The sequence below is a fragment of the Phoenix dactylifera genome, chromosome 5 (assembly GCF_051530095.1).
Source record: "Phoenix dactylifera cultivar Ajwa chromosome 5, Ajwa_hap1_PhDact_Kaust_v1.1, whole genome shotgun sequence".
NCBI classification, from domain to species: Eukaryota; Viridiplantae; Streptophyta; class Magnoliopsida; order Arecales; family Arecaceae; genus Phoenix; species Phoenix dactylifera.
The window spans coordinates 32,201,043-32,219,435 of NC_143194.1; the positions used below are offsets into that span (position 1 = coordinate 32,201,043).

The window sequence follows — 18,393 nt, forward strand, 5'->3', positions numbered from 1 at the left end:
TGCTCTATCCTACTCATAAGATTGAGAGTTAAAGCCATCTCCTTAGTCCTTCCTTCAGTTACTTTTTGCCTTTCCAAAAGAGTCATCCCAAGCAAGGTGGTCGGTATGCGGTCTCCATAGCAGGCCCACGGCCCACTGAGAGATGGCTCTTGAGTCTGCTTTCTTGGACGCTCCTTTTGAATTTTCCTCCGCATCTTTCCGTCAGGTCAAACAGTTTTGATGATCACCTGGAAGTTCTACAACCGTAATGATAATCGGTGTCCTCGAAGAATCTTTGTTTCTTTGCATTTTCACTTTTTAACGAACAAAATCTAGAATTTTTTTGATGGGGAGGTATCTTTATAATTCTATTACCTTCGTGACACATTTGAATCTCTTAGACTTTTGTTAAGGTTCATGTACGAGTACATAAATCCCAAGATTATATGTTTGACTCCGCTGCATGATTGATCATCCACTACTCTGGCATGATCATCAAAAATCTTCTATTTGGAAGACTAGGTAGGCACTGTGGTCCAAGACGAGCTGAGTTTACTTTGGCTTGTTCCAAGATGGCAGAGACTTCGGCAGTTGATTTCCGGTTTCCACGTTGAGACCAACTTGAAGTCGTTTCGGTTCTGACAATTGCGATTAACTCTGCCAGGGGCGACGCAAGGAATTTATGGAAAATGCGAAAAAAATTTCTCCAAAGGTTGGGAGAAGTCAAATTCAAAAGGCAGAAAGATGCAAGAAGACGAGCAATGGGATGAAAAAAGAATTTGCCGTTCAGCGAGCTCGGAGAGATGGCAACCAACAACCCTTAAGCATTAGCTAAATAAGTTACAAAAATTTCGTGGATCCGTTGTCCTAAACTTGCAAAAAGTCAATTCCGCAGCTGATTATTGGCAAGGAAAAGCATTGATTGGAGCTCTTAGATCTCATCTTTGGAGAACTATGTTCCCAATATTCTGCAAGAGATTAATCTATTTATTTCTTTCTGTGCTGGTAGCATTGGTGGCGAACTTGTGCATGCGTTGTGAATGAAACATGAATCCATGCGTATCCCATGATTGTGAATGAATATGACTTCTGCAGAGTTATTGGTGAATTATTCTGCAAATGAAATATCTCAAAATAGATGAGTAATCGTTTTAATAACAATAGAGAGGAATTTATGACTCAGCAATACATACACGACTTGTACGCTCTCTCATTCTCTCGATCGAGAGAGAGATTTTTCTAATTTTTTATCCATCCCTTATAAGTTTTTGAGGGATTAGGCGCAGTTCATAGTTTATGTCCCTGGATTTGAGCAATGCAACTCTCAAACTGTGGACAAGTCAAATTCATGCACGCCTCTACATCTAGGAAAGAGTTCTCTACATGGCACATGCTAGCTAAATTATTGGTGGTGGCTTTTGTTAACTTAAATAATAACATGCTAAGATTTAGAATTACAATAATACTGTATTCAAGTTTAAGAGATATATCTGCGGAAGATATGTTGAATACGATTTTTCAATAACTTGGAATAATAGAAACTGGATCTTCCCTTCTTTGCTCCTCACAAAAGATAGCCGTCAATGGGACAAGCTATGAACCATATTGGAAAGGAGAGGGGACCTAACCTTTATATAGAAAACATAAAGGAGCCTTCCTATTAAGGGCTCCAAATTCTAATTGGGTTTACTGGCCTACATATCAAAATTATCGCAACAAATAGGACTCAATCATATACATCCAAGATGCACCAAAGTCTATAAAACAAAATAATCACACATCATATTGGATTTAACCATAGTACCATTATGAGCCATAAGTCTAATTCATTTTATAAAACAAAAAATATGCAATCAGTGAAAGCCCATATTTTGAAATTATTCTAACACATGGCACACGCCAGCTAAATTACTAGTGGTGGCTTTGGGTTCAACATCTTGGGCATCGGTTAATCTCTTTGAGTTGCGTGCAATTATTGCACGGTTATATATCCAGGTCAAGTCGCACTTCGCCTATTATGTGCCAGGATCTCGCTGATACTGATACTAAAGTAGCTGACATTGCTAGAGATATTTAAGCTTACATGTACAGTATTAGATGGTTCAGGCTACTAACCTTTCTAACGTGGAGCAAAAATGAAAAGAAAAGAAAAGAAAAAAAGGTGATATGATCTCGCCACTTGGGTGATCCCCAATACCTTAATGTTCTATATTTGCCAGGTGAATTTTGATAAATAAACGCATTAAATTCCTGATGAATTCATGGAGCCACCGGATTTTGATAGTTTCTTTATTTCTCATTCTTTTTAAATTTAACAATGTTTCCTGGTGGTTTCTCTAGTATTATTATTATTATTTTTTATCGCAATTCAGATGCTCATTTTCTGCAATAAGATAGGCTAAAAACTGAAACTTCCTTGGAAGAACTTGCTTTCCTCGAACTCGATTTAATTTCTTGTCATACTTGCGTGCACCCAAAATTACATGTTCTCGACCGAACCTGATCATCCATCCAAACTTACTTAACTCTAACTCAACCATATGAACCCAATAATTCGCACCAGCCTAGTGTGAGGTCTGAGTACTCCTTGTTCGTTTGCATCTTAATATGATTCGAATTATAAATCTACACTATAATTTAAGCCAACCGAACCTAATCTATGTCAGATTATTCTAATCCGGCCAAAGTCACTAAGATACCCACTTCCAGTGGTAAAACCAAAAAAAGGATCAAGATACCCACTTCATAAATAAACTTATTGGTGCCCCTCCGGCAACTAAGGCGGACGAAGAGTGATGTCTCTATATAACCTGTCTTATCTGCCTCCTAAACACCTTTTTGCTCCCAGAATAAATCTGGCTTTCAAGGACAGTCTTGAGTTGTTGTATTTAAAAGAACTAGACCCATGTCCTGTATTATTTTTAACGCTCTATTTCAACGAGTCCATACGAGCATTTGGCTCAAACTCTAAACTACTCGAAAATACTAGAGGGAAGAAAGGCCATGGGGTCGTGCACGCGAGTGGGCGAACCAAACCCTGAAAACCCGGTCCATGAACCCTTTAAAATATAGTCACCACCCATGCGCCTGTGGGACAATGGGGCTTTGTCTTGTAATGAATTGGAGCCACAAAGCTGAACTCCCCCCCACTAAGGATCCCAGTGGATGATGATGTGGCCACTGTCTGGACCACACGTGGGAGGGGCCCATGGTTTAGCTGGGCTTGTCTGGGGTGCAGGTTTTTTTTCCTGGCTTCATTAGAAAAGCTCGCATGTAGACTGAGGAGAGTTAGTGTGCCGCACGTTGTGATCTTGCTTGGTCTCTTCGTATATCATTGGAATTGGTCCAGCCGACTCTCGAACTCCAAGCCAGTTCTTTTGTTTGTTTTGTAAAGACACCGCATACCTCAATTTCTTTTTCCTATTTAAATTGTACATGGCCAATCATTCCTAGCAATTAAAAAACTCGAATATTTATATATAATTTTAAATCTCTTACCAATTTGTTTTGGTATGTATGTATGTATGTATGTATGTGCATACCGAGGCTCATGCCCTATATATTCAAAGCAAAACATGGAAGTCTCTATGTTTCAACTATGGAAGTCTCTTACCTTTTTTTTTTTTTTTTTTTTTATGGTGAAGTTACGGAGTCTTCAAAACTAAAAGAACAGGCTTTGTTCTTGTTTGCTAAATAATAATAGTAGTAAAGTGGCCTTACTCTTGGGATCAGCTTTGGTGGATTGGGAGGTCACATCGGTCAAAGAATGTGGTTCTATAACTGAGATCCACCCTTCTTCCTTGGACAAGAGATTCCCACACAATCAGTTGGATTCTTGTCAAATGAAGTATGATATAGTAAAATAACTTTCAAAAATATTATATTCTACACAGATGTTCGTTCTTGTGAGCTTCATTTGTCAGGTGATCCATAGAAATGAGCAGGATGCACCGCTATATAGTACAGCACCTGTGGTGTAGGATATAATTCCTCAACTATACTGATTAATTGGTACTGTTTCCCTTCCAAGGCTATCCTAAAAACTTAGCTTGCTAACTTAGGCCTGCCGTGGAGTCAAGAAGGAATGGAGCCACCTGACACAATAGGAGAATGGATGTGACTCTGGTGTCTATGCATCATGAATCGATTATAGACATCCTATTCAAACACCAGCAATTTTATGCTCCTCCTCCTAGATTTGATGGCCAATAAACTCCGGAAGAAAAGAGTTGCTCTTCTTTTGATTGGAGCCTTTTTCATGATAATCAGTAAGTTATATATATAATCCACCAGCCTCCAACATTTGCTAAACTGCCAAAAAAAACCCCAAGTATGACGCCAAGCAAGATCCTTACGGAACCTCAGACATGGAAATTTCAAGCGGCCAGGTTTTGGGACCACCCTAATTGCATTTGCTTCCAACCATGATTCATGATGACGTGCTTCGACGCAACCATGGGACCCATTTTCACCAATTTAATCCGTACACGTCGGCAGGGAAGGTTATTTACGGCAAGCACTGCATGAGGGTGGGTAAAAATGTGGCTGCCGTTCGGTCTCCTTCCATAAAAAGCCAAGGACGCGTTGGACGACAGAATCTAGTCCACGGCCTCTTGGAAACCGTGACGCCACATCGCGCCCACGCTGGGGGGACAGGGAGCCTCGCCGGAGACCGACACGTGGCCATCCGAGAGTGAGGACCGGAGGTGGAGGAGGCCAGGCCGCAACCGGCGCCGGCAGCTACCTGCCCTCATTAATGCCGGGGGGAAGGTGTGGGTGTCGGCGGGACCCACAGGCTCGGTCGCTCACCATTCTCGGCTGCCTTCGGGGGTCTCGGAATAACTCTCTCACCTTCCGGTGTCGTGCTTGCTTAGCCTCCCATTCTTTATTTGTCTTCAGATAATATAAATAAATATGGTGTACTTAAAGTTTTTTTATGAATCCCTCCCGTGCCTGTACTTCGCCCATCACATGGTTGCGGTAGCTGAGGAGAGCAGCAAAAAAAACTCTCTCAAACTGTTCTTTTTACCGTTTGTTTTGCTTCACCTTGTTGATTCAAATGGAGCAAGGAGAATACAACACAGCTGAGTAATTTTTGAGCGAGATATTTGAGTTAGGAAAGTATTTTTGTTGGAGAAAATGATCGATCGAAAGATAGTTAACCACTGATTAACTGCCATAACCCATTTTTTATGTTCACGTAATTTGAACAAGAGAAAAAATCGAGTCGAAATAAAAGATGAAGGAATAGATGAAGATAGCTTAATAGCTTTGAAGAAACTAACTCCATTGTTTTAATTGAATGGTTTCTTCTAAAATTTTTTTTTATTTTATAAATGGCATATAAAAGATGTTTTTTTAGCTCTTCTAAAACTTTTAAGTATTTCTTATCATGTCTTGTTTCGGTGCTAAACAATAATAATATTTTATCACAAACAGAAACTCATTAACGGCAAATAAAACCAAGGTGAATGACCTAAACAGGAATGCCATTGAGGCATCTAAGTTTGATGCTTTTTTTTTTGCCTTTTTAGGGGCAAAGGTGTTTCAAGTCGCTACCATCTCATGAGAACACAATACAACCAAAAAGGGGTCAAGAGACCAAGTTAAAAGAAGATCAAAAGGGATAAAGGAATGAGAAAGAGAGAGAATCCGATGCCTCTTAATCGTTTCCCAACGTAACAGTCCTAGGAGTCATGTCCATCTTTCATCCTACCGAAAGCGGCATGTGATATAACGCGAACGGTGGACTAGAAACCTTAGCTTAGATACTTCTAAGCAGAACTTTGTGTTTTCTAAGCAGTACACTTCGTTTGTCCTCCATAAGATTTGGTTTAAGTGATTTTGGTACCAAAATTTGTCTCATCTGATCTAAAATATAAAACAAATCTAAATTTCAAATTCTATTGAAGAATTGTCTGCAGATAATCGGTGTTGCAAACTTTACTTAAATTACAGGAGCAATCAAATATTTTGGTCCATTCTCACCATGCCATGCATGAAAGTGGCATGTCTTGGTTTGCAACTTTGTAATTAGTAGACTCGTAGCTTACAAAATAATCCCTACATAGATAATATCCACATTATATCTTATAAATATATAAATTTATTTTCAATATTTCACAAGCACTCGTCCTTATCATCCATTTTATTTCTTTAATATGTTTTGTTTTAGGAGAGTCAGGCACAAGGATAGGACTTTATTTATTGAATAAATAGTTGGAATCTCGCTATCCATAAATTGTAAACATATATATTTGCCTTTCTATTATTACCCATTTCCCCAGATACCATGCCATGATCGACCGAGAGAGAGAGGGCAAGTCCATATTTCCATTTCATGGAGATGATGAAATGAAATACACAAATACTTGAAATACACAAATAAATTTCCAACTTCCTTTTCTTGGCTGCGGTATATGTCGGTCACAACATTTAACAGTGCTTAACTTCTCTATGCATTTCATTTTGATTTTGTTGCAGCTAGCTATGGAAATTCTCTTGTTTGAGTCTTGCCTCGTATGCCATCACATAGACAAGCATGTATCAGCCATCTCTTTCCTTGCAAAATCATTAATGGAGTATTTTGAATTTTTTATGGACATAAGCTTGTTCAACCATGCATGGTTATCACCATATCTTATGAAAATGAATAAGAATAAATTTTAGATAGCTGCACATTTACGTAGAGACGGATGAGACAATTTCTACAACTCTTTTTTTTTAATATAAACAAAAAAGGTTCCATCTCTGTGCACACGTGTAGGGTCATATCTCCCAAGATAATGCATGCTTAACCACGTACGTGTGTAACTAGCCAGTTGCTACCACATCAACTTGACCTCAGGGACCAGCTGAAGCCTATCTTTTGTCTTCTGAAAAGAAACTATCGGCATGGCTCTTCTCTGGAAGATGTGATCGTTCCATGCCAGCCAGTAGCCGCCACCACCTAAAATTCATTCATGACCGTCCCCTGGAAGAAGTATTGTCGCCTATCAACATTAATCTGAGAAGAGACATCAAAGGTGGTCGGCCTTGGCCGTCCGTACTCTTTCCATCCAAATATAAGTTCATATATTTTTCTAAATGATGCAAACCGCAAAAATAGGAGAGATATAACAAGCTTAAATATAGGGGACTTTGCTCCGTGTCAACTCCTCTCGATTGTATATCAATTGTGAGACCTTTAAATTAAATATTCACATCATTAATCATAATGTATATTGCAAAAAAATTCTAAAAATAAAAAAAATCATAAATTTTGATAATTTATAGTCGGTGTATCAAATAAGTGCAAAAAATAAAGAATTGAAATGCTATGAGACTATGTTTTGGTGTGATCTAAATGTTGTGATCTATTGATTTTTTATCGATATATGATTTAACATGTCTAGAAGATGATTGATAAGATGGATTCTCAATTTAAATTTTATCATATATTTTGCACACTAAAAAGTAAGAATCATTAATTTTTGTATTCGCATGATGCATCACTTAAAAATTACCTATATATAGTATTTAATTTTTAGATATTTTTAATGATGTAAATTATGATTGACAGTGTAGAACTACGAGCTAAATACTCTAGTTTGCTATCGATTATTGTGTTACCATACCTGACATAAGTTTGGTTATATTTTGTTTCACAAGGAAGGAAGAGCACGAACTCCAATCACACTACATTGTAACTTGCTTCTTTTGCCATTTAATTTTTCTTATACAAATGTATTCTCTAGGTGTTATTCGCATACGTCAAACCCAAACGATTGGTATAACAACATATAAGGGCAAGGATGATTGGGTTTCTTGAGAATTGTAAACACTGTTACTGTTTGCTGAGTGCACAGAAACCTAAGTATTAATAATGTTTCGATGAATATATAAAAATATATCTTAGGGTGCTTTTAATGGTTTCGCCTAGCTGGTCAATCTTTCTTAAGTAGGTTTGGCCCTATATGGTGCTAGCATTACTAAAAAAAATTGATTAGGAAAAAAAAATTATATATACACATGCATGAAGCGGAATTTAGCTATATTCAAGTAAATCTCCTCTGGTTATAGATCTACATTGGATAATGAAGGTATCACATCAATAATTAGAGTTGTTGGATGTGATCTACTACCTCTAAATTATTTTCACACTAGAGATTATATGATTTGAAGATTTCTAACTTATGCATCAAATTGCCAAAAAATAGGATGTCTAAATTATATATATATATATATATATATATATATTGATTATTAAATGCATAAATTAGAGATTTTCAAATTATATGATCTGTTGGTGTGTAAGCAATCAGATAGATCCATCACTTTCTCAGTTGATTTTCTTTTAAACCAACTTGGAATGTCCATCAAAGCCACATTAGTTAATTGAGATCTATATATATGATTCTGTAATAAGTACATTTTCAACTTTTTTAACTCCCTTTACGCTCTTACATGGTCCAAGGTTCATCACTCAAACAAAGAAGATAATTTTTCCTGTAGTGTAGGATTAAAAGAAATGACACCAACCATAATTCAAACTCAATGATGAGCTATGAGCTTGGGCTTCCTTGGATTATCAATGGAGTGAAGCGGGATGACACACACTCTCATGTGAATGGTGATCTCTTCTTGGTCGTTCAAATTGAATACCGATAAGTAGGGATGGCAATCGAGTTAAGTTGGATCAGATATGGGTCAAGTTGGATGGAGGTCGGGTCAAACATTCATTAACCCAAATCCGACCTATTTATTAAATAGGCTAAAAATTTAAATTTGAATCTAACTTATTTGTTAAACAGGTAATCCGACCCGACTCATATAACCTATTTATTAAAAAGGTTGAATAGGTTAGACGGATTTTTAGCAGGGTAAATAGATTTAAACAGGTTAAACATGTTAAGCGGGTCGGGTTAAACATGTCAGAAACATGTTAAGCACAAATAGATTAAACAGGTTAAGCGGGGTTGGATCATAATCCGACCTAATTATTAATTGGGTCAAAACAGGTTAAATGGCTCAAAGGTTTAAATCTGAACCCAACCCATTTAATAAACAGTTTTAGACAAGTTGACGGTGTAAACGTCAATTCCAAACATCCTTAAAGCAGATTGTTCGTGGGTTGAATTAATGGGTCGGATCATAAATTGTCACCTTTATAAATAAGTACCAGATTATTATAAGAGAAACCAAGACTGAGGTTTGTTGGCTAGTTGAACAAGAACATCTAGGGCTCGATGCACCATTGACTTATCCTTAATGCGGCTCTTGGGGACTCGCTATGAACGGGCTTAAAATAAAAGGCCAAAAGGAGGGTGTTTTACGGGATTGTCGCGCTCGGAGCCACGGGACATGGCCGCGGTTTCGTGGGGTTCGACCAAAACCGCCGATTTTGTCGAATTTGGCGATTTTTCCCCGGCCTGTCCGTTGTGCCGCCTGGTCTTTTGCATCGCCGTGCCTCGGCATCTTCGTTTTATATTGCGACGGTCCTTGGTGTCCCATTTTTTGATCCTTGGCTGTCCATGCTTCACCGTCCAACCAATTGTAATCTAAATACTATAACCCCATTTCCGTATGCACAATTCTCCACGAGTTGAAGACTCGAGTCATATATATGATTACATCTAATGGAATGGAGTTGGACCTCCAATTCTACTGATCTCTCTCAAGTCTTTTGGTGTTAGTTTTCATATTTTTCCAATATCAAGATAATATAACTTTTGGAGTAGTACGTACCTTCCCTTTGCCTATACAGTTCTCTAACCTGAAGTGTTTTGCCAATCCCTAATCCGTTATACAACAGTATATACTTCAGAATGACTGAAAACTGAACACCGAGGTGCACGAAATGATTCGATATATCTTAGGTTTTATCACCTTTGTTGTAATCCACCGACTCAAGCTCCATTGGGCAATGAGCTAAGAAATCCTATGGTTTGCCCATATGCTGTGTTCCAAATTACCAAGAAATCCTTCTGTAATGTTACGTCCTAACCTACTTGCAAAATTAATTAATATTGAGGGAAATAACCTTCAGCTAGAAAAACCGTGCATGGACACACAGACACACACCTTCGAGCTAGTAATGCTGCCAAGAATAAAGTTTTTTAAATACAATCTGTGTAACAGCATCTTGCTACTACCTCCCATGAATTGCATTTTTTTTTTCAGGTTTGAGAAGCCTCTAATGATTGGCATATCTCTCTTTAACTTCAAATTGCTAGTTGTTTATATATTTTTTGAATTTGAATGAACCCCTCTAATTGGCATCAAGTGCATGAGCTAGATATATCTAGAGCTATGAGACCTAGTGAAGAGCGGTGATTAGGAGTCCTATGAAGAGTATATCCAAAATGTTGTTGATGCATGTAGCTGGGACATGACTGTTGCGGGGACGGCGCTTTGGCTGGAGCCTCGCGCAACAGCATAGCCCACATTAAGCTAGCAGAGAAAGAGGACCACGTTCCTCCCGAGGTATTGTCCGCTTTGGGCGCTCCGGCCCGCGCGTCCAGCGCTGACGGGGGGAGACTGGTGCCCTCACGGGTTTGCCCTTCAAAAGGCGCCTCGAGAGGAAAGGATTTCCACCCCCCATTTAAGGTATGGAACCTTTCCGCTACTAGCCGATGTGGGACTAAATTCAAGGCCCCCTCCCCTCCCCACAACATAGCCCCCCCAGCGGGAAGGTTCCTTGCCGGTTTTTAACGCCGGGGCCCCCCACGGTCCTGAAGGGTAGTCAATGGAGGGAGGAGGCGCCCCTACCTGGCGCGCCATCTGTTGCGGGGACGGCGCTTTGGCCGGAGCCTCGCGCAACAGCATAGCCCACATTAAGCTAGCAGAGAAAGAGGACCACGTTCCTCCCGAGGTATTGTCCGCTTTCGGCGCTCCGGCCCGCGCGTCCAGCGCTGACGGGGGGAGACTGGTGCCCTCACGGGTTTGCCCTTCAAAAGGCGCCTCGAGAGGAAAGGATTTCCACCCCCCATTTAAGGCATGGAACCTTTCTGCTACTAGCCGATGTGGGACTAAATTCAAGGCCCCCTCCCCTCCCCACAACAATGACCATGAGTTTTAATTTTATATTGAGAGTTATTGATCATTTATAAAAACGGAAGGATTTAATGAAATTTAATTGGTAGACCATGGGTGTGACGTTTGAGATCAATCATCGTTGAAATATCTAGAAGCACTAAATGACAAATGTTCGTTTTGTTATTCCCTTTAGTACGTAGCATTTCTCTATTAATTATTATTTGATGCACATCCAAGTCGGCCAAAACTGACAAAAAGAACCAACCAATCAGGATTTACCACGACCTAGTTGATCAGAAACGGCCACTTAGCGAGCCCAGCACTACCCGACTGAATTCACATATCATGAGCTTCCTATGATTGGTCGTATCCTAGCTGGGGCTCAGTTATCACTGAAATATTACCGATGTGACAGGCAAAACGTCATCTGCATGAGATATTAATGCGTGATACCTAGGTTGTACTCATGCCAGTCATTTTTGATCGATGTGCTCTAATTCTTCGATGGTAGGTAAGCTCTTCCATCCTTACGATCAAAAAAAGAGGGGAACGCAGGAGGTAAGTGCAAGAGATGCCCTAACAGACTGTGAGAGAACATCATTCTATTTTTTAAGCACTATCCTGACTTAGGCATTGGAGGGTTTTCCGCCAAATACGCTCCAGCCAGATGACTTCTTCATTTGTGCTATTTTAAGTCCGAGTGCGGCTACCCAATGAGGACTCCGGTAGCAGTTGTATGCCGCACTCCCTCTCCGATCTTGACTAAAGTAGCCGATAGTTCGAGCTCTCCATCATCGGCCCCCCTCTCATCGCGGTCCACTAGATCTAGATAATATATATATTTTTTTTTAGCTTGGATATATGGCAAATGTTGTTGGATACTTTATTAGCACGACTTCTAATCAATATATTACATTGTTAGCCATGGATGTCCTCCCTCATACAAGAAATATGAAGTTGAATTTAAAAATGGAAGATCTAAATCAAAGCTTGCTTGGTTGGAAAAAAGAAAAATAATGAAAGTATCAGTAATTTTTTGTGTTTTAAGATCACTATAGATCACAATCTTATTCAAGGAATACTATGTTATGTGCCATTTTTTGATTGAGCTGAACATATAAAACATCATATGGTTGTCACCATTTAATGAAAACCTACTTAAAAAAAACAAAAACATCATTTATTTGGAAGAAGAAAAAAAATTCATTGTGCTAACATGTCTCTCCAAAACCATTTAAAAAATCAAGAACGTGTAATCTCACAAAATGCCGATAAGAACGCTTATGAAGTATAGAAAAATCTAAACATTATTTGATAGTATATAGAACGGCATGTTCACTTGTGGAATATGCTAGGATTGCCATGAACAAGCACTAATAATCATATGGAAAAGGATTACGAGAAGAATAAAATTGAGGATGGTAAACTTGGAGAGAGATAATGAAATGAGTTTTTTTATGAAAAATTTACAAAACTCAAAAGGAAGGAACTATTACACCTAGTTTCAACTATCTTCTTGTAAACCTCACAAATCTATTTTCTTCCCCTCATGACTCAAAGGCCACACATCATAAGTACCAACCACTTACATGTACTTATAAAGCTGATTGTTTCTACTACAATTAGAATTACCATAAAGATCACAATTAGAACCAGCAACCAATAAGAAAAATTTCAATAATATTACGACTTTGGCAAATGAACCTTAACAGAAAGTACTCTTTTCCGGTAAAAAAAATCCAATAATGTTACTTGTTATTTCTTGTCATGTCTTTGAATAGGTAAACATGAAATAGAATGCCTCAAAGCTAAATATAGCCGATGTAGCATACCGACTAATAGAAGTTTGCCACATAGCTACAAATCGATCAATAAGAGCATGCTATACGGCCGACCTTAAAAGCACGTGGAGAGTTCTTCAAATTTTAAACTCCTCCTCGAGCTAGCAGTAGCTTGGTCACGATTGTGAATAGTTTCTTTAATCTTACGATTTACAAACGATCCTCGCAGATGAGATGTGCGAGCAAGACGTGTAGGCATGATTCTTAGGCGAGATGTGCAATCTATTACTAAAATAGTTAGCGCATGTGCCTGATTTGCTCAATAATAAGTGTCATCTGTCGTCTATATAAATCACACTGGAGGACCCTCAAGGTAAGTTTTCTAAGTGCCCTTTCAACCCCATTACAATGCCATTCTATTCTCATAATACCTCCATTGTTCGCTAAAAACTAAATCTGATCTAGGTATTGGAAGATCCTCTATCGGATACTCTCCGACAAATAAACTTTCTTTATTTATGTTGTTTTATGTCGCATACGGCGTCAGAGCCATCATCTAAGCATGGTCTTCTCCATTCTTTTCATCTGGAGGCATGTAGTAGCCCTCAAGCCAACTCCTCCAGTGATCTCATCAGCTTGGTGCTTAAATTGGACAAAAATCTTAGCAACAACAAAAGTAATGCTGATTTTAATACTTTAGTGCCACTTTCAATGAACTGTTTTTTTAAAAAAAATTCTAAGAGCAAATGACATTCAATCATTGAGTGTCACGACTCTTGGGGTTGTACCATTTAAGTGAAAGAATGATTCATTTTTTTTACATAAAATTGGATCATCTATTGATTGCTTTGAGATTTACGTTGATTGATAAATGTGGGCCTTGGAGCACTTTGAGACGTGCGGTGGGTGATCCAAACAGTGGATTCACGCGCGAAGGAAGGCGAATCCTTCTTTCGCGAAAGAAGGAACCCGTTCCGTGCCACGAGGACTCCAGGGAGGGGCGACCCCCGAGCGCGCGGAGAAGAGAAAACGAAGGCCGGGCGGCTCTCCTTGTTTCATTCGCCACCCGAGAGAATGTCATTTTCCCGGCTCGGCTTACATCTCACGCAACCGAACAAACCTACGGTCGTTCTTGGGCCCGTCCTGTCGTAGCCCGGGCCCACTCTCCCGGGTGGCTGCCTATTAATTATTTAAATTATGTAAATACCAGCAAAACAGTGAATGTACTCATGGCTTATTAGTTCTCTAGATCCACCGTTTCTGGCCAAGATTTTTATAAATTTTTTCCTCATTGAGCCCACATTTGGCCAGATTGGCTGGATGAAAATGCCCTTGCCAAGAAAGCTAGTGGTAACGATATCAAGTTGCAGGCTCATAGTTCAGAAGATCATGGGCTGGTCAGCCCAACAATAATAACTCAAATATCAATGTCAGCCAATCTTGCCAATGGCTCTGATTTCTTTGACGTGTGATATATTAAACCATCCGTATGCGCATGATTGTAGGTAGAACCATCGTTGTCGTGCGGCCATCGCAAGCTATATAAGCGGGGTCTTATGGTCGATTGAACAGAGCAAGGCATCTTCTAAAGTGATCTCATCATCCGTTTACACACCCATTGTTAATTAGCGAAATTTATTTGTATCAACAACCAAGGATTTCACTTAATATATCTAAGTACGTGAAGCACTGGAAAGATTTTAACTTCTAAATTGCTATACAATTGCCGAGCATCATTCAAGGAAGGTGACCTATCATTTGAGAATTAAACCTAACTCGAGTGAATTGTTTTCGGGGCCTGGGTGTTTTAATAATCTCATCAAATCATAAATGAATTCTAAGGATTGCATTATGTAAATTATGCCAAGTCATTCAAGAATCAAGTTATTTAGATGGATTATATTACCAATCAAATTTTGGAGGACTTAGTCTGAGATGAGATGGTCTAGCCAGATCCATTATATCCCTAGCCTTCACTTTTTGACCATTCATTATAAATTTTCCACATTTCTTTTCAAAACAAATCGATTGACAATTTTTTTTATTATTATAGTCTGAATCGGTCATTAAATTTTCATGAATCTATTTAATGAATATTCGCAGAAAGCAACTCCTTCATGAGGTCCATCAGCCTCTTAGGTCAACCCGATCCAACCATTAGCTCTAAAGGAGTGCTTATTGGTTGAATCAAGTCTACTGCTCAATTAGTGGACTAGTCTAACTGTGGAGCCACATGTATAGAACTAAATAAAATGGAAAAGCACGTAATACACATGCATTTGTGTATATTGCTTCGCAGTTGCACTGACCTATAATCTCAGTGGTGGATATGATCTAATCAATAATTAGTATCTCTAAAAGAAAGCTAGCATAGATCTATGGCAGGTATATATCTAAGGTGTCGCGTCTGCTTATCGGATGGATTTTTTTTTTTTGGGTACCCATTTTTTTTTCTTGGCAAGGGAAGCCAGGATGGCATATCAGGTGGCTGCCAATGAAATTTATTTGCCAAATTTAATAAAAAATTCCATACAAGGTTCAATCCTGTCACGCTGGATTATCACCACCATTTTAATTTCTCTGATATCTTAGCGCCTGAACCGCTTACGGTAACGTTCAAGCCAAATTACCCCAATGCCCTCCACAACACAGTTAGGAGCCCGGGGAGATGCACCGTATCCCAACGTTTTAACATTTTCTTCAAACCGGGAGTTCTTGTCTTCTTAGCCTCCAGTTTCCTTAAAAAAAAAATATAATCGTATAGCTTGCAGGACAACACGTGACCACACTCCCAGTCCGACTAAGCATCCAAATCCCACCTCACCGGTCAAACCCGGGGGACCGGTGCCAGCTGTCAGCTCACGATGCCTTACCATCCGGATGCGGCGGCTCGGGGCGCGTGACGCCAACGGCGACCGCCGGCCCCCGTGGATGCCGGAATATCCTCGCCCCGCACGGCGACAGCCAAGCTGAATCAAAAATTATTAAATGGAAATATACCAAAATGCCAGGGAAAAAAGAGAGCGAGGGGCAGAATTGGAAAAAGAAACCGGTGCAAAATAAAATGGGAAATAAAATAAAAGTTCGCCGGGGGCCGGGATTTCCGATTTCGGCTGTTTGGGATCCTATAAAATAGCAATTCTCGGTGTCCCCAGCATAAAGCAAACACACTCTCCACCCCCCTCTCTCTCAACGCTGTGCTCTCTTGAGCTCTTTTCTTCACCCCCTCTCTCTTTCTAATCTCTCCCCGTTCCTCTTTCCCCCTTCTTCGCTCTTTTTCTTTTTTCCTTCTCCTATACGGATTGCAGAGGTTGTCTAGAGTGGAAGTCCGCTGCTTCTGTTCCTGCGGGGAAAGAGTACTACGGTGATCTCGCAGCCATAACGGGCAGCTGTTTGTCTCCCCTATTGAGGTAACAACTTAATTTTCTTTTGCGCCTCTGCTTTCCTGGAAATTTCTCCTCTTTCCCTTCTCTCCGCCACTCTCCGACTTCTCTTTATCTATCCCTTTCCGCGGAGGTTGTGTGTGATCTGTAGTCCATCTATCTTGTTAGGCATTTAAGCCGTATTCATTTGCTCTCTTAACACCTAGATTTTTCCGGAAATTTCAAATCGCGACTTTTATTAATTTTAACCGGTTTATTGGCGGGGAATCCTCGCTCTACCATTGATGCTTTCTTCTATGAGCTTCAGTAAAAAAAGAAACAAAAGGATTTTTTTTTTTGAAAAGATTTCTGATTTGTTTTTGTGTTCCAGTTCGAATAGCAAATGCGAGCAGTGGAATAGGAGCAATGGACGGGATGTGCTGGTCGACGGTCAAGAGAAGCGAGCAAGTCGACGTGATTCCGAAGCCGTTTTTAAGGCAGGGGCAGCGGTCGAGATGCAGCTCCGGCGAACCAAACAGGCCGTCGGCTGGCCCGCGGACGGTTCGGATCTTTTGCGACGACTACGACGCCACCGACTCCTCCGGTGACGAAGAAGAGGGCTGTTACTTCCGCCGCCGTGTGAAGCGCTACGTCCAGGTGATCAGGTTGCAGGACCATCCCACCAGAGGCGCCGCCGGTGCCGGTTCAACCGGCGACAAGGGGAAAAGCGTGAAGGCAGGCGGAAAGAAGCACAAACCGGCCGCTGCCGGCAGACCGGGCTCCCCGGCGGCCCCGAAGTTCCGTGGCGTCAGGCGGCGGCCGTGGGGGAAGTATGCCGCGGAGATCCGCGACCCGGGGCGTCGCATCCGTCTGTGGCTCGGCACGTACGACACCGCCGAGGAGGCTGCCAAGGTCTACGACTCCGCCGCCATCCTGCTCCGCGGCCCCGACGCCACCACCAATTTCTCCACCCGCCCGGTCGCCGCCGCACCGGCCCAACCTTCTCCTCCGGCGAAGAACCTCTCCGAGGGCAATCTCACCTCCATCTCCGGCGGGTACGATTCCGGCGATGAGTCTCACAACCTCTCCTCCCCCACCTCTGTCCTTCGGGGGTTCTCTTCCACCGCATCTGAGAAACCGGAGGTGGAGAAGCCACAGGACCGGCAGCCGACGCCGACTGAAGTGTCGGACGAGAAGGGCGGTGTGCTCACCGCCAGTATCGGCTTACCGGACGAGTTTCGGGACTTTATGCCATTCGAGAAGGTGCCGCTCTACAACGACTTCCTCGACTTCAGCATGTCGGAGCCGAGGATTTTCGAGGATTCCACGGAGATCAGCTTCTTCGCCAACAACTTTAACGATGTCATGCTCGGCTCTGGTCTAAACCTGGGCTTAACAGCATCGCTGGAAGACGATTTCTTTCAAGACATCGGCGATTTATTCCCGATCGATCCTCTCCCAGCCATTTAGAAAGTTTTGAAAGTGGGACTGTGAGGGAGATTATATCCGGCAATTTGTTCGCCGGACGCCGATTAATCGGCCGATTTTGTAATGGCAGGGAGAGGACGCGATTTTTTTAAATTTTTTTTTGTATTTTTTTTTTTAATTTCGTGTTCATTTTTTTTTAAGACCGAACGAAAATGGAGGCCCGCCGGATCGATTTTCTTGAATAAACAGCAGATGGAATGGACCGAATCTCTTCCTTTCGATCACGAAATCCAAAGCAAAATTTTAAATCATGCGTTATACCGTCACAATAAGATCCCGGACTTTGTTTTTTTAAAAAAAATTAGAGATTTTTGGTTGTTCCTTGTTAACAAACCGGACACGTGGCGCCGGACGAGGTGCATACATGGCATCAAGGGCGGGTTGTTAGTGAACACGTGGCCACATTTCGAGGGTCTCACGACTATTTTGCCTCTCTATCTTCTGTTTTCAACGAGAGACCGTGATTTGCTCTTCTCGGTTTAAGTTCTTTGTATCCTGTATCCGGAAAAAGTGAAACGAAAAGTATAATTTTGGGCTGATATTTGTAGACTGATAAGGTAGAAATGGGCCATTCGGTTTTTAGGCCCAGTAACCTGGCTAGCCTGGGCCAAAAAAAAAGAAGAAAAAGAAGGTTAGGAAAAGAAGAGGTGGGGTTTCTCTCGAGTTATCGCGACAAAAGCTGGCTTTGGCTGTTATTTTTCTCGGGAATTGTTCAGAGGACATGAATTGGGCGGGGCGCATGTTATGGCCTGCAAATTTTCCTTTGG

The 18,393-nt window shown here is 40.9% G+C and overlaps 1 protein-coding gene across 1 annotated transcript; it reads left to right on the forward strand.

Moving 5' to 3' along the window:
• Positions 1–15,967: 15,967 nt before the first annotated feature.
• Positions 15,968–17,719, forward strand: LOC103703033 (ethylene-responsive transcription factor CRF1-like). The gene is made up of 2 exons (XM_008785732.4): positions 15,968–16,186; positions 16,530–17,719. The coding sequence occupies exon 2, from the start codon at positions 16,565–16,567 to the stop codon at positions 17,606–17,608; it is 1,044 nt and encodes a 347-aa protein (XP_008783954.3). The 5' UTR covers positions 15,968–16,186; positions 16,530–16,564; the 3' UTR covers positions 17,609–17,719.
• The last annotated feature ends 674 nt before the right edge of the window (positions 17,720–18,393 follow it).